The 24,137-nt window shown below is 41.9% G+C and overlaps 1 protein-coding gene across 3 annotated transcripts in view; it reads left to right on the top strand.

Annotated features, from left to right (window-relative positions):
* Positions 1-274: 274 nt before the first annotated feature.
* Positions 275-24,137, top strand: part of man2b2 (mannosidase, alpha, class 2B, member 2) — a 54,792-nt gene continuing 30,929 nt past the window's right edge. For all 3 annotated transcript variants that reach the window (XM_048604761.1, XM_048604753.1, XM_048604748.1), the window contains exons 1-7: positions 275-460; positions 12,528-12,674; positions 14,848-14,953; positions 15,766-15,938; positions 19,481-19,596; positions 20,367-20,544; positions 22,480-22,678. In XM_048604761.1, the coding sequence (XP_048460718.1) occupies positions 308-460; positions 12,528-12,674; positions 14,848-14,953; positions 15,766-15,938; positions 19,481-19,596; positions 20,367-20,544; positions 22,480-22,678 (1,072 nt within the window). In that variant the 5' untranslated portion in view covers positions 275-307. The remainder of the gene's footprint in view (positions 461-12,527; positions 12,675-14,847; positions 14,954-15,765; positions 15,939-19,480; positions 19,597-20,366; positions 20,545-22,479; positions 22,679-24,137) is intronic.

Here is a 24,137-nt window from a genome sequence, read left to right as displayed (position 1 = left end):
ACGTATCGTACGCGATACGTAGAATTAGCAGCAGGAGGGGACCCGTTTCGAGTTAGGTACTTCTGCAAGCGGATACAGCAGATATTTTGATGGGGACGCACTAAATTGGATTCACCGTCTAAAGCCATTGTGGGGCCATCTCGCCCCGGAGCAGTCCCTTTGCAAAGGGTTTTTTTTTAAAAGGGCTGCTGGGGCCGTAAATAATAGTTGGGAATGAGAAGTTGCCCAGTGCATTTGGGCTTGCCCAGTTTCCGTACTCAGTAGTTGCAAGTGCTTGGGTGAGGAAGGCGGAAGGAACGCGGAGACAATGCGGGGCCTCCCTCCAGTTGTTACTGTAGCGACTTTGGGAATGTTGCTATGTCTCCGCGTTCTGGGGGCGAGCTCCGGGAAAGCGGGCAGCATCCAGGCATTTGTCATCGCCCACAGCCATATGGACGTCGGCTGGGTTTATACCGTCCAGGTATGGCCCGGGGGTGGGGAGGGAGGGGTGTAAGCAGCAGTGGCTTAGCATGATCAGTCACAATTCCTCATTCATCAGCTGGGACACAGGTCAAGTCTCAATGCAAACCCACAACCCTCAGGGGTGTCACTGCCCCTTCAGTTCCAAATTCCAACCCTAACAATCGTAGAGTTCTAAAACAACATCAGGAATTGATGGGGAAAAGTCAGCAGGTCTGGCAACATCTGTGGAGAGAGAAAGCACACTTAATGTTTCGGACCCTTTGACCCTTCTGCAGAACTAATTGGACCTAGGAAAGGGTAAGTATATATGCCAGAGATGAGGTGGGGAGAGGAGTATATAATAGGTGGAGAAAGAGGCCAGAGAAAAAAAGTTGGGTAGACAAAGGAATGGGTAAAGGTCAGCCTGAGAGAATCAATAGATGCTAATGGGGACAATTAGTGGCTGACAATGTGATGACAAGGCCTGGTGTGTGGGGGTTGGGGGTAAAAGCATGGGAGAAGGCGCTCAATCCCTAAAATTATTGAACTCGACATTGAGTCCAAAAGGTTGCAGGGTTCCCAAGCCTGGAAAATGAACTCCAGCTTGCGCAGAGCTTCATTGGAGCACTGTAGCAAGCCTGGGACAGAAATGTTGGCCAGGTAACACTGTGCTGTGCTGAAGTGGCAACCGGAAGCTCAGGGTCATTTTTTTGGAATTGTCCCCATCCACCACCACACTCTTCCACCTGGCCGAGAATATATACCCTCTCGCAAAAGTCAGAAAACTTCAAATCAGGAATTTTTCTCTCCAGCCTGAAGGAGGGCTGGTTGTGGTGTTGGGGTGATTGCAAGTGACAGACAACAGCCAAGGAGCTTCTAAACCTTTTCAGAGAAGAAAACAAAAGGTGTTTGAATTGATCACATTTCACACAACCATAGGATGTCTCACAGCATTTTATGTGCGAATGTGAAGGGAAACAGCAAACTCCTCCAAACAACAATGTGAAATGACCAGATATTCTGCTTTGATGTTGATTGAGGGGTGTATGTTTGTTAGGACACTGGGGTCACTGCCTTTGCTGCAGCTCAGAATAGTGCCTGGGATCTTCTTCATCCATCTGAGCCAGCAGACCTTCCAGTTTAACATTCATGGGCAGAGCAGCACCCCTCAATATTGCAGTGTACTGTCAGCTTGGAGTTTTGAGTTCAAACCCTAGAATGGGACTTGAACCTAGAACCTTGTGACTCAGCCAAGAGCACTACCAACTGAACAACAGTTGACACCTTGTGTGATTCAATGCTTTTTAACGTTACTGACTAAACTTCATATCCCTCAAATAAGAAATGACAAGTTAATAGCATAGAGTTTTGAAGCATCTCCAAAATTTGGTCAAAAACTTAAATTGCTTCAGGATCTTTAGCTGATGTAATACAAATACATAATTATGTTTCAGTCATGCTATAAATTTACTTTTTCTTAAATAGATTTTTAAATTGAACAAAAACTAAATTACTTTTTTTTTTGTAACTAAGTGCCACAATGTATGTTAGGTGCTGAAGCTGCGCAGATATTTAGTCACTGTCATATTTGGCAAAGGGCTGAAAACACCAGAGTTAAACTGTGTGTCTGGTAATGAATGTGCTGATTGCCAGACTTAATAATTTAATGGCCAGGCTGGCCAAAATTATAGTGAGCCCAAGAAATTAAATGGATGAAGAACTATCTTTCAGCTCTGAAATAATTCCACAGAGAGCAGTATCCCATCATCATGCCACCTTTACTTACATATGCATAGTACTTGACACTGGTCTGGCTTCCTCTGATCCAGCTGTCAGAGTGAACAGAGCCGCTGACACTCCTATTTATATCTGTCAGCCAGGGCTCCCTGATTGGACCAGGGTAACAGCCCCAATCAGGGAACTCATATTCTATGATGTCCACCTGGCTGACCTTGTTACAATCACTACAAGCTCCAAATTTAATCAAGATTGCCCATATATGGGGTGTTGAACATTATGGCTGGAGCAGACTACCTAATTACCATTACTGACTAGCAGCTAAAGTTTGTTGTGACACAATTTTCTTTCCTTTGGCCTGTATTTAGAGAGTAGATTACATCAGCAACTTTAAAAACAAACTATTGGACCAAGGGAATTGGAGTGTGGTATAAGAATGAGGAAGTCTTGCTGGAGTTGCATTGCGCTTTGGTGAAATGACAGCTGGAGTACGGTGTGAGGTTTTGGTTTCCATATTTAAAAAGAATATTCTTGCTTTTTACGAGGCATAGCAAAGTTAACTAGATTGGTTCCTGAAATAAGAGGCTGAGTAAATTGAGCCTATATTCTCTGGAGTTTAGAAAAATGAGACGGTATCCCATTGAAACATGCAAAACTGTAAATTGGCTTGACAGATAGAGACTGAGGTGGTATTTACCCTTGCTCGTCAATCTAGAAAATGAGGGCCCAGTCTCAGGTTAAGTGGTTGGTCATTTAGGGCGAAACTGAGAAATTTCTTCAATGAGAAGCTTGTGAATCTTACAGTACAGCACAGAAACAGGGCCTTTGGCCCACCAATCCTGTGCCGATTCCTGTTCCTTATTTAGACCCACGACTAATTGCCCATATGTGGTTTCTATCCCTCTGTTCACCTCGCCTTCATGTGTCTATCAAGATACGTCTTAAACATTGCTAACGTGCCTGCTTCCACCCCCTTTCACTGGCAGTGCGTTCTAGACACCCCTATGTGTAAATGATTTTCCCCACAATTCTCCTGTAAACTTCACCCTCTCACCTTGAACCTGTGCCTTTTTGTAGTTGACTTTTCCACCCTGGGAAAAAGCCTCAATTATCCACCCTATCTATGCTTCTCATGATTTTGTAGACCTCTATCAGATCGCTCCTGTCTATCCAGTGAAAACAATCTGAGTTTATCCAACCTCTCCTTATAACTAAAACCCTCCAGACCAGGCAACATCCTGGTAAACTATCCTTTTAACTTTGAAGAAAGGTTGGATAGACTGTGTTTGTTTTCACTGGAATGCAGGAGGTTGAGGGGTGACCTGATAGAGGTTTATGAGACTGTGAATGGCATGGATAGAGTGGAAAGTATGAGGTTTCTTCCCAGGGTAGAAGGGTCAGTTACTAGGGGACACAGATTCAAGATGTGGGGGCGATGTTTAAAGAGATGTGTGCGGCAAGTTTTTCACACAAAGGGTGGTGAGTGCCTGGAACACGTTGTTGGAGGAGGTGGTAGGAGCAGACACGATAGCAGCATTCAAGAAGCACTTGGACGTACGCATGAATAGGAAGGGAGTAGAGGGAATGGATCCTGTAAGTGAAGACAGTTTTAATATGGAAGGGCAAAATGTGTTGGCGCAGGCTTGGAGGGCTGAAGGGCCTGCTCCTGTGCTGTAGTGTTCTTTGTTCTAAACCTTATGTGCACTATCTCCAAAGCAATCACGTTCTTTTGGTAGTGTGGTGACCAGAACTGCTTGCAGTATTCCAAATGTGGCCCAACTAAAGTTTCATACAACTATAACATAACTTGCCAACTTTAAATTTGATACCCTGGCCGATGAAGACAAAGGTGCTGTATGCCTTCTTGACCACCTTATCCACCTGTGTTGCTACTTCCAGGGATCTGTGGATCTGTACACCCAAATCCCTCTGTCAGTGCTTGTAAGTGTTCTGCCATTTATTGTATAATTCACACCTGAATTTGATCTTCCAAATTGCACCACCTCACATTTGTCTGGATTAAACTTCATCTGCATTTTTCCCCCCAAATATGCCATCTATCTATATCCTTGAATATATCCTCCTCACCAACAGTGACTCCACCAATTTTGGTGTCACCTGCAAACTTACTGATCAAGCCACCCACGTTTTCCTCCAGATCATTGAAATGTATATATACTACAAAGAGAAAGGTCCAAGCACTAATCCCTGAGGAACACCACTAGTTACTGATCTCCATTCTGAATAGCACCCTTCCACTGCCACTCTCTGTCTTTTATGACCAAGCCAGTTTTGTACCCAGCACACCCCAGATCCCATGAGACAAGCTGGCCATGAGATACCTTATCAAATGCCATTCTAAAGTCCATATATGCATTGCATTTCCCTCAGCAATCATTCTTGTCACCTCCTCCAAAAACTCAATCAAGTTGGTGAGACATGAATTTCCCTGCACAAACACATGCTGCCTATCTCTAACCAGTCCATTTACTTCCAAATGTGAATAAATCCCGTCTCTCAGGATCTTCTCCAGCAGCTTCCTCACCACTGATATCAGGCTCCCCGGTGTATAATTATCTGGATCACCTCTTTTTCCCTTCTTAAACAAAGGAACAACATTGGCCATTCCCCAGTCCTCTGGGACCTCGCCTGAGGCTGAAGAGGATGCAGAGATATCTGTAGGGATCCCATCTATTTCCTCCCTTACCTCCTATGGTATCCTGGCCTGGGAACTTGTCTACCTTGATCAATTTCAGGATACCCAACACTTCATCCTTCATTATGTTAACCTGCCCGAGAGCGTTCACACACCTTTCCCTCACCTCAACATCCCTGTCTTTGGTGAATACTGATGTAAAGTACTCATTAGGGATCTTCACCATTTCTTCTGGCTCCACATATAACCTCCCTTCTTTATTCTTCAGTTGGGCCTATTCTTTCCCTAGCTACCTTTTTGCCTCCCTAAAATGCCTTGGGATTCTTCTTAACTCTGCTGGCCAAGGATATTTTGGTCTAAGATGGCAGCAGAGTAGGATGCTTCAGCTGGAGATCCTCTGCTTTGTCAGTCCCTTTTCGTTTCTCTTTCTTTTCTTCCTTGTCTTTTCTGCAGTTTCTTCACCATCCTCCCAATCTTTAATGTCTTAAACTCACCCGTAGGAAATGGATAATGGAGGTGACTCAGAGTCCAACGCGTCGGAGACCATTCCAGTGCGGACAGCGAGTCCTGGAGGCAGGTTTCGGGCTGAAGCCCAGAGTGGGAGGCGAGTTCCGGGCTGGATCCTGGCACGTGAAGGCAGTCCAAACTTAGGCTGGCCTGGGGGATGCGTTCTGGAGGTGAGTCGTGGGCCAGAGCCTGGAGCGGGAGGCAGTTCGAGCCCAGGCCGACCTGGTAGATGAGTCCCGGAGGTGAGTTGTAGGCCGGAGCCCAGAGCAGGAGGCAGTCCAAGCCTAAGCTGGCCTGGGAGATGAAACCCGGAGGCGAGTCACGGACCGGAGCCTGGAGCAGGAGGCAGTCCGTGTCCTAGAGGCAAGTCACGGACCGGAGCCTGGAGCAGGAGGCAGTCCGTGTCCCAGAGGCAAGTCACGGACCGGAGCCTGGTGCCTAGAGACAGCCTGAGCCTAGGCTGGCCAGCGAGACGAGTCCTGGAGGCCATAGGGCATGGACTCAATGGAAAGGACTGTAATTTGAGCAATTTTAAAGACTTTTTATTCTTATTCTGGTCTTTGAGTGATTCAAGTGCCTTTTAAAACTTTGTATTCCTGTGCTAGACTTTTTTTTTATCCTTTCAATTCTGTAACAAACACTTAAGTATTCTGTACCTAGTTACTCTGTACCTGAGATGGCGCCGAAGTGGCGACATTACAGACTTTTCACTGCAATCATTTGAGTGCACATGACCACAAAGGCTTTTCTATTCTATTCTATTTCATGGCCCCTTTTCACCCTTCTTACTCCCCGTTTAAGCTCCTTCTTTCTTTCTCAATATTCTTCCAGGATTTTGTTTTTAGTTGCCTGGACCTTAGACATGCTTCCTTTTCTTTGGACTAAGCTGATAATTTCCCCTGTCATCAAGGTTCCCGAATCCTGCCATTCCTGTCCTTCATTTTCACAGGAATACGTCTGTCCTGCTCTCGAATCAACTAGTCTTTAAAAGCCTCCCACATGTCAGATGTGGATTTACCCTCAAACATCTGCTCCCAATCCACATTCCCCAATTGTTGCCAGTTTGGTTGTAGTTGGCTTCCTCCCAATTTAACGCCTTCATCTGAGGTCCACGCTTGTCCTTATGTATAAGTATCTGAAAACGAACGGAACAATGGTCATTCTTTCCAAAATGCTCCCCCACTGAAACTCTGATCACCTGGCTGGGCTCATTTTGCAATACCAGGTCCTGTCTGGCCCCCTCCCGTTTTGGACTATCCATACGCCGTTTCAAAAAACCCTCCTGGATATACCAAACAAATTGTTCCCTATCCAAACGCCTGGCACTAAGGGAGTCATTTAGGGAGTTGTGGGCTTTCCATTGTGAGCTACACTCCTCTAATGTTAACCTCTTAATGAGCTCTGATTTTATTTGCTCTACCTGAGGGTGCCTTCAGTTGCCTAGGCCCCCAAATTTTGGAATGCCCTTCCTATACCTCTTTACCTGGTTTTCTCTGTTAAACATTCCTTAAAACTTCTTAATCCATTAAGACACTCCTTGAAAACCTTTCTCTTTGACCAAGTTTTTGGTAGCCTGACCATCTCTGTGTGATGATCTCTTTATGTGATTTAGGTCTCATTTTATTTAATAATATTCTTGTGAAGCACCTTGGAATATTTTATTATGTAAAAGATGCTGTCCAAATGTAAGTTGTTGTTACTGAAGTGCAAATGAATGATAAATACCTTATGATACTGTTACAGCCACATATACATAATATTAGTATTTACGGATGTGTGAAACATTCAAATATGAGTAGATTCTAGTTTGACAGATTGAAAAAATATCCGGTTTACCTTCTAGGTTTCCAGCTAGAGGTAAACCTGCAATCTGTGGTTATCGTGTTGTCTGAGTGGCCAAAGTGTTTGAGGTTAAGAAACCCTCGAACAGGAGACAATTGTTTACCATAATGAATCATGACGATTAAAGAGAATTTAGAATATTCTGTTGAGAATGGATGGGGAGAGTTGAGTAGGTTAGGATTTTACTCATTGGAATTTAGAAGAAAGAGGGGCAACCTTTTGATACAAGATACCTAGGGGACTTGACAGCATGGTTGTTGCCCCTTGAGAGAGAGTCTTGAGGACTCTCCAGAGGATATAATCTCAGATTAAGGAGTTTGCCAATCAGGAGAGGGATAGAGTCATAGTCATACAACACAGAAACAGACCCTTCACTCCAACCAGTCTACAGCGAACATAATCCCAAAATAAACTAGTCCCACCTGCCTGATCCTGGCCCATATCTCTCCAAATCTTTCCTATTCATGTACGTATCCGAATGTCTTTTAAACGTTGTAATTGTACCCACATCCACCACTTCCTCAGGAAGTTCATTCCCCATGCGAACCACCCTCAGTGTAAAAAATTTGCCTCATGACTTTTTTAAAACTGGGTAACCAGAACTGGACACAGTATTCCAGAAGAGGCCTCACCAATGTCCTGTACAACCTCAACATGACTTCCCGACACCTATACTCAAAAAAGACTGAGCAATGAAGGCAAGCGTGTCAAACGCCTTTTTAACCACCCTATCTATATGTGATGCAAACTTCAAAGAATTATGTACCTGCACCTCTAGGTCCCTCTGTTCTACAACACTACCCAAGGCCCTACCATTAATTGTACAGGCGCTGCCCTTACTTGTCGTATCAAAATGTAATACCTCACATTTATCCAGATTGAACTCCATCTGCCATTTTTCAGCTCATTGACTCATTTGATCAAGATCCTTCTGTAATCTTAGAAAACCTTCTTCACCATTTACTATGCACCAATTTTGGTGTCATCTCCAAACTTACTAACTAAGCCTGCTATATTCTTGTCCAAATCATTTATTTAAGTGACAAACAAAAGAGGACCCAGAACCGATCCCTGTGGAACACCACTGGTCGTAGGTCTGCAGTCTGAAAAGTAACCCTCCACCACTCTCTGTCTCCTGCTGATAAGCCAATTATGTATCCAATTGGCAAGCTCACCCTGAATCCCATGTGACTTAACTTTACTAAATAGTCTACCATGTGGAACCTTGTCAAAGGCTTTACTAAAATCCAAATAAACAATGTCTATTGCTCTGCCATCATCAATCTTTTTGATAACTTCCTCAAAAAACTCAGTCAAGTTTCTGAGACACGATTTTCCTCACACAAAACCATACTGATTATCCCTAATCAATTTTTGCCTCTCTAAATGTCCATAAATCCTATCTTTTATAATCACCTCCAACAATTTACTCACAACCAAAGTCAGACTCACAGGTCTGTAGTTCCCCAGTTTCTCCTTACAACCTTTCTTAAACAAAGGTACAACATTAGCCACTCTCCAGTCATCAGGCACCTCATACATAGTTATAGATGATGCAAATGTTTCTGCAAGGGGTCTCATAATCTCCTCCCTTACTTCCCACAGCAAAGAATTCCACAGATTCACTGTGCTCTGAAAGACGAAATTCCTCCTCATGGTACAAGACAAGAACTTTCAAAAGTTGATTGGAGAGATGCATTAGATCAGGTCCTGGATACTTATCCACCTTTGCATTCTCTAAGCCCTCCCAAACATCCTCTTTTGTAATGTGAACTGTTTTTAAAACATCCAAGTTTATTTCTCTGCATTCTCTCAAGTCCATTTCTTTTTTCCACAGTATAAACTCACCCATCTTCTGGAGTTCAACACAAAGACGACTTCCTTGATCTTTCAGAGGCCCTACCCTCTCTCTAGTTCCCCTTTTGCTCTTAATGTATTTGTCGAATCTCTTTGTATTATCCTTAACCTTATCTGCCAATGCTATCTCATATCCCCTCTTTGCCTTCGTGATTTGTCTCTTAAGAATGCCCTGACACTCTTTTTCTCAAGAGATTCAATTGAACCAAGTTGTCTATATTGAAAATAAGATTCTCTTTTTTTCTTGACTAGAACTTCAATGTCTTTATTCATCCATTGTCCCTTAATCTTACCAACCTTCCCCTTCACTCTAACGGGAACAAGATGCCTCCGAAGTCTCGTCATCACACTGTTGAATGCCTCCCACTGGTCAGACGTCCTTTTACCTGCAAACAGTCAACTCCAATCAATTTTTGAAAGATCTTGTCTTGTACCATGAGGAGGAATTTATTCTCTCAGAGCATAGTGAATCTGTGGAATTCTTTGCTGCAGATCGTTGAGGTTGAGTCAGTAAGTATATTCCAGCTGAGATAGGCAGATTTTCAATCAAGGAGGGAATTAAAGTTTTGGGCGTGAATCTGGAAAGTGGAGTGGAGCATTGAGTCTGCTTTGCTATTATGTCATTGAAGGGCGGAGCGGGCTCAATTGGCCAAATACAATAGTTCTGCTCCTGTGTCTTACTCCGTCATGTAAATGTCTTCCTCTCCTCCACCAAAATATATACAATTTTGACACTAAAGGAATAGTTTGCCTTTGTTTGCAGTGTTTTACCAGTTAAATGTGCAGAGAAGGGGAGTACGGACCATTGAATCCAATGAGGCAACCAAGGGCTTATAACAGCAAGGTCAGTAAAGTTTTCAAGCTGACAGAACAGAAATTCAATAACTTCACCATTGGTTAGGTCAGCTGCAAAAAAAGGACACAGAGCAACCCAGATTAAGAAGAATTGAAGGAGGGACAATATCAGTGTTGTGAGAATACACCTGACTTGGGTAAATTGGAACGATAGATTCGTAGGTGAAATTGTAACAGAACCACGGGTGTCCTTGAAGAGGAAATGGTTAAGGTACAGTCAAGATGCATTCCCACGGTGGGAAAGGGAGGCTGACCAAAGCCAGAGTTCCCTGGATAACCGAATAAATGGTGAATGAGATGAACCAGAAAGTGCTGCGTATGACAGATGTCAGGTTGATAATACATGTAAGAAGCAGGCTGAATATAGAAAGACACCATCTATCTTCTCAGGTGGACACAAAGGATCTCATCTCAAAGAGGAGAAAGTTAATTATGTCCTGTCTGATAGCTAATCCTCAGTCATCACAAAGAGGATGTTAGCTGGTTAGTTCCATCTTGGGATCTTGCTGTGCATGAATTGGCTGCCATGTTTACTACATTCCAGCAGTTATTGCGCTTCAAGTAGTAAATTGGTTACAAAGCACTTTGAGAATACCACCTTGTCCTGAAATTCTTTGTATAAATGCAAGTCTTTCTTTTATTCACTTGTAGAGTAATAATCATTTACTGTCAGGTGTTAGGGTTGTATTGAGTGTGTGGTAACAACTACTTAAATGAAGCTTTGAAATGTCATCTGCATTCATTAGCAGCCAGGAACGTTAAACTAAATATTACCTTATATTACTCCATCAAACTGACATTTTTTGTTTCATCTTGACCAAATACTACATAATAATTGTGAGCAAAGAAACAGACTGTTCACAGTCTGTGTCAGTGTTCATGCCCCATAAAATTCTCCTCCCACCTTACCTCACCTACATCTATCAGCATAACCTTCCATTTCTTACTCACTCTTGTCATTATCTATTTTTCCCTGCAATAGATCCATGCTAAATATTCCAACCACTCCAAGTTCCACATTTTTACCAACCTTTCGGTAAAGCGGTTTTTCCTGAATTCCTTATTGGATTTATTTGTGACCGTTTTTATGTATGGCCCTGAGTTTTGGACTCTTTAACAAGTAGAAACACATTCTGCATTAGCTGCCCTATCAAATCAATTCATAATTTTAGAGATCTCTATCAGGTCACCTATGTCTCTGCTCTGACATATAGTTTCATGGGTCCCAGTTTGTGAATTCTGTTTCTTCACAAGGACTTAAAGTAAAACATTTCTCTTGAAATGCCTTTAAAGGATATGAACTGTTAAAAGTTAATAATTAAACACAATATCCTTGACGTGAATGCACAGTCAGCTGAAAGTCCTGCAGTTTGTGAGGTGTTTAAGCACATTGAACTTATGATCTTTTAATTGTACCATTTACAGATAATATATAGATTCTGCCAAATGCTGTATAATTATCAATGGCTCTTTAAACTTAGGTTGCTTATCATAAATCAGTGTTCTCGAAAATCCACATGAAATGGTCACGTTGAACAATGACCGTAACTTCAGTTTTCATTTTGTTTTCATTTTATACCTGCTAGGCTTTGTGCTTTTCATTTTACCTGCACTTTTTTTTTACTCTAAGATGAGTATAGAGAAATTGCTCTGCACGTTTTAATTCTGTGTTTAACCTTAGAGTGCTTGATGTGCCAGCACTAACATCTTCTGTTCTTAGGGCAAAATTTACAAGGCTTAAAAAAACCCTTTTTTTTTCCAATGTCAATTCTCTTTTTATCCTGTCCTGCAAGTTTGCAGAGAACTATATATAATGAGTGTGACCAGAGTCCTAAAGCTGATTTGATCATGCAATATGTGAAATATGTCATATTTGTGTTTGAAATTGGAATGATACCTAATTTCACCAATTCTTTTATTCCGTTTTATTTTATAACTAATAAATCATTATCTGCACAAACCCAGTTTAACTAAAAGGTTCATTTTGCAGGAGAGAATGCAACTTAGTGATGCAGCTCAACTATATGGCATTTATTTGGAAATGTCCACCAGTGTGTGCACTAGCCCCTGTTTCCTTTCCCAGTTTTGAATTATTACCAGCCCATCTTTTATATAAAACTGATTACATTTATGGTGGCTGGACACTACGTTTAACTCTGGTGACTTGAAAGCTGAAGCACGGAGGGTGAAATTGCTGTATGCCAACAGCACAGAGCAGGTTGACAATGAATCAGCTGATTTGCACCTTCTTAAATTTCGTTGAAGTTCACAAATGATAATTGAAACTCTTTTTGGAGACCCATTTCTTAATCTCTCTATGACTTTTACTTAGTTTGAAATTAGAAATCTAGACAATATTTTCTGAGCTAATAGAATACAGAAGTCGGTGCAGTGAAAAGTCAGCTGCTAATTTACAATGAACCTGTTTTGCATTGCAAAAGATAGATCTATTGCATGGATCTATTCGATGGCTATTGTCTCTAGTTTGTGCTAAATTACTTGTTAGGTTGCTGGGCCTATTGTCAAGGTCTTTACTAATAATGCAAGATGATTGTTACTGCTGGTAGAGTGTGCTGTGTACAAATCTGAGAAAGTTATATCCTAAACCTGTAACTAATTTGTCATCGAACAGGAGAGCATGCATGCATATGCAGCCAACGTTTATACAACCGTTGTGGAGGAGTTGATAAAGGGGAAACAGCGCAAGTTTATTGTGGTGGAACAGGAATTCTTTCGGCTGTGGTGGGACAAGGTGGCCACTGATACACAGAAAGAGCAGGTAATAGGAAAAAAAATTGCACAGTTGTGTTTTTATACTCTGTTGGACTGATTGTTGAATCTTATAACCACAAAAACAGGCTTTTGTTGTCTTAGGCCTTCGAGTAACCTTCCAATGGGGAACTGGGTAAGTATCTGAAGAGGAGAAAATTGCAGTTCAGTGTGGAAAACAGAGAGAAGTGAGACTAAAAGGGAAGTAAAATACAGCCGACGCTGAATTTCTAACATAAGAACAGAAAGTGTCTGAACAGAAACCCTGCAGGTCTGGCAGCATCTGAGGAGAGAGATCCCAATTAAAGTTTCGAGTCCAGTTCCTTTTATTTGCTCGTGGGGCATAGGTGTTGCTGGATAGCCCTGAAGTTGCCCTTAAGAAAGTGCCTTCTTAAACAGCTGCAATCCACATTGCTGGAGGTAGACCCACAATGCCCTTAGGGAGGAAATTCAAGGGTTCTGACCCAGCCACAGTGAAGGAACGGCAATATATTTCCAAGTCAGGATGGTGTGTAGCTTCGAGAGGAACTTGCAGGGGATGGTGTTCCCTTGTATCTGCTGCCCTTGTCCATCTAAATGGAGCTGGTTGTGGGTTTAGAAGGTGCTGTCTGATGATCTTTGGTGAATTTCTGCAACACATCTTGTAGACAGTGCATACTGCTGTTACTGAATGATGGTGGGGGACGGAGTGGATGCTTGTGGATGTTGCACCAATTAAAAAGGCTGCTCTGTCCTGGGTGGTGTCAAGCTTCTTGAGTATTTTTGGAGCTGCACCCAGACAGGGCAAGTGGGGAGTATTCCATCATATTCCTGACTTGTGCTTTGTGGCTGGTGGATAGGCTTTAGGGACTCATGTACTTTGAACCTTCTACCATTCATCTTTTAATCTGTCTCCTCTGGTTCTCAACTTTTTTTTTACCAGTGAGAGCAATTCCTTCCTAACTGTTCTGTTCATATCCTTCATTATTTTGGACAATGTCATCAAATCACTTCAATTTTCTAATCTCCAGGACAACAGATCCAGCTTCTCCAATCCATCTACGTAACTGATGCTCCTAAACATAAAAAAAATGTTCTGATGAAACTTTTCAGCACACTCCCTCATCCCTTCCCATCCTAGCAATTTTATCCTTTTGAGACATGGAGGCACGAAGCTGAACTGAATCAGCCTTCCTACCTCTGTATCCGTAACACAGTAAAATTAAAACCTTCGGAGGCTGTCAAATTTGACCCTAGTGATTCCTAATCAGACCTTACAAATAACCAATTCTACGCTTTATGAATAAACAATTCTAGACACTGGTTTGTATCTTAAATAAAAGACTTAATTTATTAACAGTAACTTTAGTAGAGCAAAATTGAACACAAATTAATTTGTTTCAGCCCATTTACACAAAAGACAGACAGACAAACAAGCACAATTAAGGGATAACTGAAAGAACATAACTGGCTGCATTACTTAAGCAGTTGTTGTGATGCATTGGTCCACAGGCATAAATGATGGTTTCTTGGTTGATTTTCTAAAGATGATGGTCAGATCACCTTTACAGTTCACTCAGACAAAGGCAGTAATAAATGTTTTCTATTCTCTGAGCATCCAAGAGCTGCTCAATAGAGAATAGGTAGGGAGCTTTCAAATCTTCATCAGCAACAACAGCCAGACTCTTTCTCACAGAAAACATAGTTCAAAATCCAGTTCCAAATCTGGTCCTTCCCTGACAGACCAACTGTCTCCCCCAGTTACCATTCAACATCTACCATCCGCTTGAGCATAACGTCTTTTCCAGACTTCTGGAACTAATTCCGAGGTAGTGACCTCAGTAATAGTTAACTTCCGCTATCTGTTTAAAAATAATGTTCTTTCCCATTGACGAACCATCTGTAGAACCTTTTGATCAGAAAGCTGCAATTATGTTCCAGGCTTGGCCTCATGAATAAACACAAGCTTGTTTGGTCTGTTTTCTATTTGACACAAGCTATTACCCACAGACCAAAATTCATCTTTAGCTCACAGTTCCCTGTCCACAGCTCCAAACCAAAACTGCTAAAAGAATAAAATGAATAATGAAAAGTTAGCGAAGGCTCTAACAATTTCATTGTGAGTAGGTTTAAATCATGTTGATAGTAATAACTGTGCACTTCCAGCAGGAACAAACCGCATTTACAATGAGTGTTAATTTCAGGTGCGTAAGTTGCTGGATGAAGGACGTTTGGAGTTTATCATTGGAGGTCAGGTGATGCACGATGAAGCTGTAACAGAACTCAGCTCACAGATCTTACAGCTCACAGGTTAGTATCCTTTTCCCCCTCCCAAACCTTCATTCAAAACTGTAACTTTGAGCTGGTTTGACAACATGTCACTTTATGTTCCCGGTTGTGTTTAAAGCCAACTTGACTTTTTGATACTTTCAAAGCTGAATGTTGTCTCCAGCCTTCAGAACGTAGGTTTGTATTCTTTCCTAAAGTGCATCGAATGACGTTTTCAACTGCGATTGGAGAAACACACAATGAATTAAAAGTTAAAAACCTTATTTTGAATCAACACAGTTCCCACAGTTTGATCATTACAAAACATTAGTATAAGGTATTTCTCAGGTTTTTTCCTTTGGCTGTGGTGAAATGTATGCATCCAAAGTATCACGAATGTGGCATCTTCTTTCGAAATTGCTGACCAATTGACCTGCTGCATTCTTTACAGAATTTGCTGTTACTGTGATACATCATTGCCTTTTCGTGTCTTATTTTTCAGAGATGTTAAATATCTTTACATTTTGCTCTTTAAAGCAAGTGGTGGAAGCGAGTACAATTTCGTCATTTAAGAAGTATTTAGACAGGCACATGAATGGGATAGGTCTGGAGGGATATGGGCCAAACACAGGCAAATGGGGCTAGTTTAATTGTGAAAACTGGGCGGCATGGGCAAGTTGGGCCGAAGGGCCTGTTTCCACGCTGTAGACCATTATGACTGTATGCTGTTCCACCCATGTTAATTGCGTTGGTGATATTTCTAATCACATTGGTCTCATGTGGATATGTACAGCTCTTAATATGTAATTCTCCTTGATTTTGAGGCATTTACGAAGGTAGCTCTGTCTTTGCAGAAGGACACGGTTTCCTGTATGAGACATTTGGAACAAGGCCTCAGTTTTCATGGCACGTGGATCCCTTTGGTGCCTCAGCCACAACCCCCACAGTGTTTGCTTTGGCCGGATTTAATGCTCATCTCATCTCTCGCATTGACTACGATGAAAAGGAAATGATGCAGAGAAACAAGGTGAATGGAGGAGGGGAAAAGCTTTGGGATTATCTCACTGTTAAAGTCATCCAAATTCAGACTTCTGCCTGTCTTTTTGTGCATGTATGGTCTAGTGTAATACGTTCATGCTCCTACCCTCTAGTTTTCTTCCAGTGAGGCACAAGGCTTTACTGAATGTAGCACTAGGGTTTCAGATGTATAAATCCTGTCACGGAGGTGGTTGGTGGGACTATCTGTGTTTTAATCAGTCACTGATCACAGTTATACGGGATGAAACTTAATTTGAGTGGTAACGCAAAATGAATCATCGGCCCTATTATTGAAATGTCAAATGGCTGCTGAATCATCGCCACACTTTTTGTGACTGTCTGTGTCCAATTTTGCCTTTTTGGTGTTGTGAGGTTGTTTGAACTACCACATTTTTAATCACACGATGCTAGAGCGAGTGGGAACTTTATCCTCAAAATGAAATGCAATCAGAAATGTTGGCGTTTCCCGCTCACTTGTATCCCTGTATCACAATCAGCTGGGATCTGAAGGTTAATGCTGCATAATCTTGCAGACTTGTGACACAGAGAGGTGCACAGGATGAGTTAAATGAGATTCCCTGAGATTTTTTCTCTCAACCCTGTGAAAACCACTCAGCGTCTCCTGCAACAGACCGGTTTTTTAATTCATTCACAGGATGAGGGCATCACTGGCCAGGCCAGCATTTATTGTCCATCCCTAATTGCCCAGGGGGCAGTTAACAGTCAGCCACTGGGAATGGAATCACGTGTAGGCCAGACCAGGTAAGGATGGCAGCTTCCTTCCCTAAAGGATATTAGTGAACCAGATGGGTTTTTCTGACAATCAGCAATGGTTTCATGGTCCTAATTCCAGATATTTAATGTAAACTCCACCACATGGTGGTGTTCGAACCCGGATCCCCAGAACAATAACTAGGTCTCAGGATTAACAGTCCAGTGATAATGCCACTAGGCCATTGCCTCCCCCATACATAACTACATAGGTTGCCACCTGAGTATTGATGGTTAAGGCTCTTGTTGATAAATGTACTGCCTATTTCTTAAGGATCTTCCTGTCAAATGTGAAAAGACATCCCACTACCTGAAAGGCAGAGGTTGCAGCTTTTTGACTTTCAACCCGACAGACATTCAAATCTTCCAGTCTCTGGATTATCGGAGACTGGGCATTTGCCTGAGATGCATGATGGGACCCTGTGGAAGGCCACAGATCTGAGCTACAGATCCATGTTTGAATTGCTCTGAATGTTTTGACTTCCCCAGCTCCCCGGGTCCCTCTTGAGTGAGAACCTGCGACTTTTGACAGTTCCAATGTGATTTCCTGAATCCTTACCTGGTTAATGTTAGGCAGGTTACAATCAAGTCCAACAACTCACCAATCCACCCTCCATCCTTCCAATCACCCCACCCCATCGCATGAATAACCACTCAGCCTGACCAGAGTTTCACCCCACCCTCCTGCCAGCCCAGTCACTCTCCCCACCTACTTAATCCTCAATATCGACCTACACACTCATTCATTCACTGGCATCCAGTCTCAACCTGTAACATTGACTCATTGCAGCTTGTGCTGTAGATCCCCCCGACTCTACTAAAATCCACGGGAAGTCTAGCTGCATGTTTCCGTCACCATCAGGTTCAGAAAGGCACTGAGAGGTCCAGTCAGGAGCACTGACATTTGTTGTGACTGCTCAGAAAATCCGGCCCTTGGGAATTCTCTGCAAGTCATCTGAGCTTGCTGGAGCTCTCAGCATTTTCTTCCTCTTCCATGCCCCTCATTAAATTGGAAAAATCAACGTATCACACTGAAACTGCACTCAGGTTCTGAATTGATTTAGCTGCATTTATTTGTTTGAATAAATCAAGGGGAGCACGTGCAGAATAGCGTGCGAGTAGTTTAACAACACCGGTAAACCTTAAAGCTACAGTCTGCCCAAGCGTCATTCAAACATAGAGAATCTTTTCTGTGTAAGTATCTGCAGTGTAAGCTATGAATACAAAACCAAAGATCTGAAATTTAAAAACAAGAAAATGCTGCAAACACTCAGCAGGTCAGGCAGTATCTGTGCAGAGTGCTATGTGAACTCTTTCCTTCTACACAGATAGTGCTGAGTTTTTCCAGAATTTTCAATTTCAAATCAGGAGCATGTTGGGTTTCCAAATTCCTGGCTTGAGGTTCACCCTCCCATGGCAGGCAACCCTGCTTTTGTTTCCGTTCAATCTTCATGGAGATTGTAAAAATTTCTGGTTAGACATAAAAAAGTAAAGGTTGATGCTATAAGCTAATGGGTTCAACAATTCAACAACTGTTTTATTACGTGGGACTGCAGGGAGGGCACAGGTTTGTGAGTTTCTTCATATTTCACCAAGAGAATGTAGCAGTGTTGGTAGTGGTCTTGCCTATGGATTGGGAGGTTGTAAGTTCAAGCCTCACTCTGGGAACGTGAGGGCAAAGTCTCAACTGCTTCTTCACTGCAGTATTGAGGGAGTGCTGCATTGTCAGAAATGGCTGTCCTTTAGGTAAGAAACCTAACTCAGGCCCCTCCTGCCCGCTCGAACGAGTGTAAAAGATCCCACCAAGTTATTTTAAAAAACGAGCAGGAAATTCTCTTGGGTGTCATGGGCAATTTTTCTGCCTCAAATAGCGCCACTTGAGTTGGTTATCATCGTCACAGTGTTGTTTGTGGGAGGTTCCTGTTTGCAGATTGGCTGATGGGCTTCTTATATTGCAACAGGGGTAACACATCAGAAATACCTCATGGGCTGTAAAATGCTTTTAGAGATTGAGGCGATCAAAATTGCAAAGTAGATGCAAGTCTTTGTTTGTTTGTCTGCTGTGGTCCATAACTTTTAAACCAACTGTTTGGGATAACATTCCAAATTTTCTTTTGTGTGACAGGAGTAAAAAAACAGTAGCTACAAGTGCTGGTGATTCCATCCATTCTGACAAGTTGCCAAGAGAAAGTAATTTTAGTCAACTTTTCTCTCTCACTTCCCTTTGTTAAGTTACTGATCTAAATTGTGTTGTGGGGCAATATAATGCAGACTTTGGAGGTGAATGGCACTTAGAAAGGAGGAAGAGTAGTCAGTACAAGAATTGTCTTGGGTTAATGTTGGGTGTCTGTTAACTAGTGCTTAAAGATTGTAATGGGAACAGGTCATCCTGGGGTATTAACCAACAGTAGCTCTGTCCTCGTGGGTTGGAGCCTACAATTCATTGTCCTTGCTAATTCTGCTATTGGGCTTGAAGCTTGTTGAGTATGGTAGATTTGGGAGCACTGTAGGCACTATACCTGCTCACAGGTTGACTCTGACCTGTTCTTGAAGCCTAAAGCAGAGCAACAAGACTTATAATAGCAAGAGATTGAACAATTCACACCTGTCTTTCTCTCTGGTGTTTAAACCATGAGGCATTTCAGTGGAATATGCACCATTTTAAATCACAATGTGACACTCCATTTTCTGTAGATGTTCGTGTGGGGTTTTTCACTGACTCCTTTTTCTCTCTGCTCCTGCTGTTCCTCCCCCATACAGAAGCTCCAGTTTGTATGGCAAGCATCACCCTCTTTGGCCCAGCACCAGGAAATCTTCACTCACACTATGGACCAATACAGTTACTGCGTCCCATCCTTTCTGCCGTTCTCCAACAGGTAATAGAGTAGGTTTACTTTAATAACTGAGGCAGTGTAGGTTGGTTGCTCAGCCCTGAGATTGCACCATTTATTTAGATACACTTACATGGTGACCTTGCTAGCGTGGTGGCAGACTGCTAGAGTTGGAGCACCCACATACAAGTCAGAGCAATGTGACATAGGTTTGATTTTTGTTTTTCTTCACAGCCTGCTGATGAGGAGGCAGTGAGCAGATGCCGCATAGCCACAGAACTGCAATAGATGAGTACCAGACTGAGGGCTGGATTTTCACAATAACAGAGAGCCTCTCCGTTGTTGTGAAAGTGGAGGAGGGGGCTAAAGATCGGAGGTCCTGCTACAAACACGGCACCCACTATTTTTCCAGGGATGTAGCTTGTGGGGAATGAGGGCAGGTTGCAAATAATGTGGGTGCATTTTGCAAAGATTTCCAACCTACCTCTGGTGCACATTATCTGCACTAGCAAGATCATTCATCCTCGCCTGAACTTGGTACTGGCAACAAATGATTAGTTTGTGCAAAGTTAGGTGGGAATAGTCTTTCATGCGATGCACAGAAAAAAACAAGATTCCACCAACATCATAAATGCGGTCCTACTGGGGTGCAATATTAATTAGTTTTGCAAATAACTAGGTGAAATGTTCAGTGGCCGTTTTCATGTTGTATAGAGAAATGGTTTGGGAACAGTGGACACTTATTTGTGAAGGAGAAGAAAAAACGTTTACAATTGATTAACTCTGACTCAAGGATCTCTTTAAATGCTATTTAGATCTGGCTTTTATTGGAATGGCATTGCTGTTTTTCCTGACCCACCAAAAGATGGAATTTATCCTAATATGAGCCTCCCAGTGACCAATGAAACAATTTGTGCTTACGCAAAGACAATGGTATCCAACATAAAAGAGAGAGCAGCCTGGTTTCGATCTAGCCATGTTCTGTGGCCATGGGTAAGTTATGCAAAGTTTAAAACTGATTCTTGCTTCAAAATGCTGAATGATATTTGGTGTATGGTAAAGTGTTTTGTGACTCACCTCATCAAAACTCTTTTCATTCCTTCAAAACTAGCATTATTGCCAGTGCCTGAGTAATACAAGGTGGTGATGAGCCACTTTCTTGAATATGACTGAATGGCTTGCTAGGGCACGTCAAAGGCACTTAAGGGTCAATTGCATTCGTGCGGCTCTGGGCTGACCAGATTAGGACAACACATTTCCCGCTGTAAAGCACAAGTGAACTGGATGCTATTTGATTGCTAGTGCTAATACTCACTTTATATTCCAGAATTATTTAATTAGTTCAATTGAAGTTCCACATCTGGCATGTCTTCAGACCATGCCCAGACCTCAGAATTTCTAATCCAGTAGTGTGACCACAGTACCACTTTACCCCTCAATTTGGATTGGATCAGAATGTTTAAAATATAATTAAACATATTATAATCAAAGAAAACTGTGCTAATTTTGTGTAATTCGTGTATGAACATGCTAGACCTTTGTTCCACATCCATTTTGCGCAGGTTCCATCCCAAACAAGTTACTTTTCCCTTATTTCCTTTGTACTTGTTTCTTGTTTTCGGCATCTGACAGTCATTCTTATGTAAAGGTTATGTTGACTTTATCAGCATTGAATCACTACTGAGTTGTTAAATCACTGTATGACATTAGGACCTGATGAGTCTCAACTTTTTCGAGCTAAATGTCAGAACAACTGAAGTAACCCACTATGATCCCTTTAACTTCCAGTGTACCTGGGACATTGACTCCCAGATCAGCTTGGCTGGCATGTGGTGCCTTGATAGACTGTTGAGACAAGGCTCAGTATTTTCTCCATGTTGCTTATCTTGTTAAGGCCATTTATAGAAGCAAAACATTTTCCATCTCTGCCTCTACCTCGTTTTCTTCATTATCAAAACATTTATTGCTAGTCAATGACAAGTAACTCATCTCCTGACTCCCCAAAGCCCATCCATGATCCACAAGGTATAAATGGGGAGTGTAATGGAATACTTTCCACTTGTCTGGATGATTTCCTTATTTATTCACAGGATGGGGGCATTGTTTGCAAGGCCAACATTTATTGCCCATCCCTAAATGCCCCAGAGGGCATTTAAGAGTCAACCACATTATTGTGGGTTTGGAGTCACATATAGGCCAGACTGGACAAGGGTGGCAGTTTTCTTCCCTAAAGGACATTAGTGAACCAGATGGGTTTTTTCTGACAATTGACAATGAATTCACGGTCATCATTCGACTCCTAATTCTAGAATTTTATTGAATTCAAATTCCGCCATCTGCCATAGCCCCCAGGACATTACCTGAATCTCTGGATTAACAGTCCAGTGATAATACCACGAGGCCATCACCTCCCCTCATGCAGCTCCAACAGCACTCAAGGAGTTCAACATCATCCAGGACAAAGTACCAACTTGGTTGGTACCCCTTTTGCTACTTTCAACATTCAGTTCTACTGCCAGCTTTGCACAGAGGCAGCAGTGTATATCACAAACAAGATGTACTGGCTCACTTCTTATCTGTTTCACCTCCAGCAGCAGTAATTACTTCAACTGTTATGGCTTTGCCTTTGAAATTGCCCATCTCCCACTCCCATCTTTGCTGTATCCCTCTCTTTCCAATTTTCAGAAGCTTTTGATGGACCTTTCTCTTCACTTGTGTTTTACCTGCTTATGCCGTACTAACCTCTCTCTTTCTTTTCTGCCTTCTAAACAGCATCTGCTCTAGTTTGTGCATTTTGCCCATAAAGCATTTTGACATGTCTCTCTATCTTTGAGGAACATTCGAGTTGCTTCATGAAATCGTGTTGTCAGTTTGTGTGCAAACTCTTTTTCATACTTTCTTTCTCCCCTTGTTTTCTTTTGATGGCAGGGCTGTGACAAGCAGTTCTTCAATGCCTCCGTCCAGTTTAAGAACATGGATCCATTGATGGATTATATCAACCAACATAGAGATGAATTTGGAGTTACAGTTCAATACGCCACATTAAGTGAATATATCCGTGCTGTTCACAGTGCGAACCTTACTTGGGACATCCGAAAAAACCAGGACTTTCTCCCATACTCCTCTGGTAAGAATAGGCATGCAAAAAACATCATCTCTACAGGGGTACGCATGTACAGGGGTGTGAGTTCTAATGTTAGAAGGAATAGGCTACTTCTGTATCCAATTGTAAAGCATTTTTGCTATTGCTGGGGATTACAAAAACAATCATGAACAGTGATTCATTGGTAGTTGATCATTGCATTTCCTTCCACAGTGTGAGAATGCAAGTTGTCTTAAGGTATGGTGTTCCCCTATATCCTTGCATTCTGGGCTATTTTCATTCAAACCCACAACAATGGTCATTTAAGAACCAGATGTGTCTGAACAAGGAGCTATTGCCTTTTTACTGCTGGCATATGATACCTGTGTTTGCAGCAAGATTATTTTGCAGTGATCTGATGCTGCATTTGCAATTTCGTGCAACCACAAATTTCAGTTGTTAAAACCGGGACTCTGATTTAAAAATAAGTCTGTTTTTAACTAAATTAAAACTGTATTAGTTGCTTCAAATCCATCCTAGTATGAAGAAAAAGACTTTTTAAAGTAAACGTCCATCCTTTATTCTTGACAACTTATAAAATATCTTGTATAGTTGTCAAAATCACTGTACTAAATTGCAGTATGTTGGAAGATTATCCAAGACAGTAATGGAGGTTATTGGTTATTTAGGGATATGTGTCTGTGAGTCAGGCCAGTAGTTCTTGCAAGTGACAAACTGTACAACTGTGTAAATGTTTGCAAGGAAACTCAGAAAGATCCCTCCATCTTTCCTGCTGTTGAATGTGATGCCACTGCCGGGCTTTGCCAGTTCCTGCAGAGGGAGCCATTGCCTGTTTTACGCAACAGCTTCTTGTTATATAAGGGTCAGAATTTTACAACTGCTTCTGATTACTGCTCCATAACAGTGGAGACAGGTACTTGGAGATGGGTAGTTCTTCAAGCTGATTGCAAGTCTAACCAGTAGGGTTGACATGATTTTCATTTACCAGTCTTCGCTTTACAAAAAATTGTAAGAGCTTAGTTTTTGTGATTTTCAAGAGTGCAGTTACACTTTTCTGAAGTGAATGGGAGAATTCTTTGCTCAGCAGTCACTACTAAAACAAGATGTAATGCTTTTAGATTCTATGCAAAGAACTGATTATGTTGCAGTTTCTGTATATGTTGGGGTACATAACTGTGACGGGACTGAATTAACCTTCATTATTTCTACATTGTGTTACTGTTGATTGCTAACTTCTGATTTATTGCACTGTTTAGCTTGTCTTCACTGAGGTCCATGGAACTCACTGTTTGAACTCACTGTTTCAACAAATTGTGAATTTATAACCATTTTTTAAATGAATTGCAAAACAAATTCTGTTTCTAAAAGGATGTGATTGATGTTGCTCACATTTTAAAACACTTTGGCTGCTGATGGATCTTTACACTGTTTGAAGATGTGTGTGTGTGTGTGTGTGTGTGTGTGTGTGTGTGTGTGTGTGTGT

Source organism: Rhincodon typus, chromosome 1, assembly GCF_021869965.1.
Source record: "Rhincodon typus isolate 14 chromosome 1, sRhiTyp1.1, whole genome shotgun sequence".
Taxonomy (NCBI): Eukaryota; Metazoa; Chordata; class Chondrichthyes; order Orectolobiformes; family Rhincodontidae; genus Rhincodon; species Rhincodon typus.
Note: the sequence above shows the minus strand (reverse complement) of the source record. Positions and strands in the feature narration are given on the sequence as shown.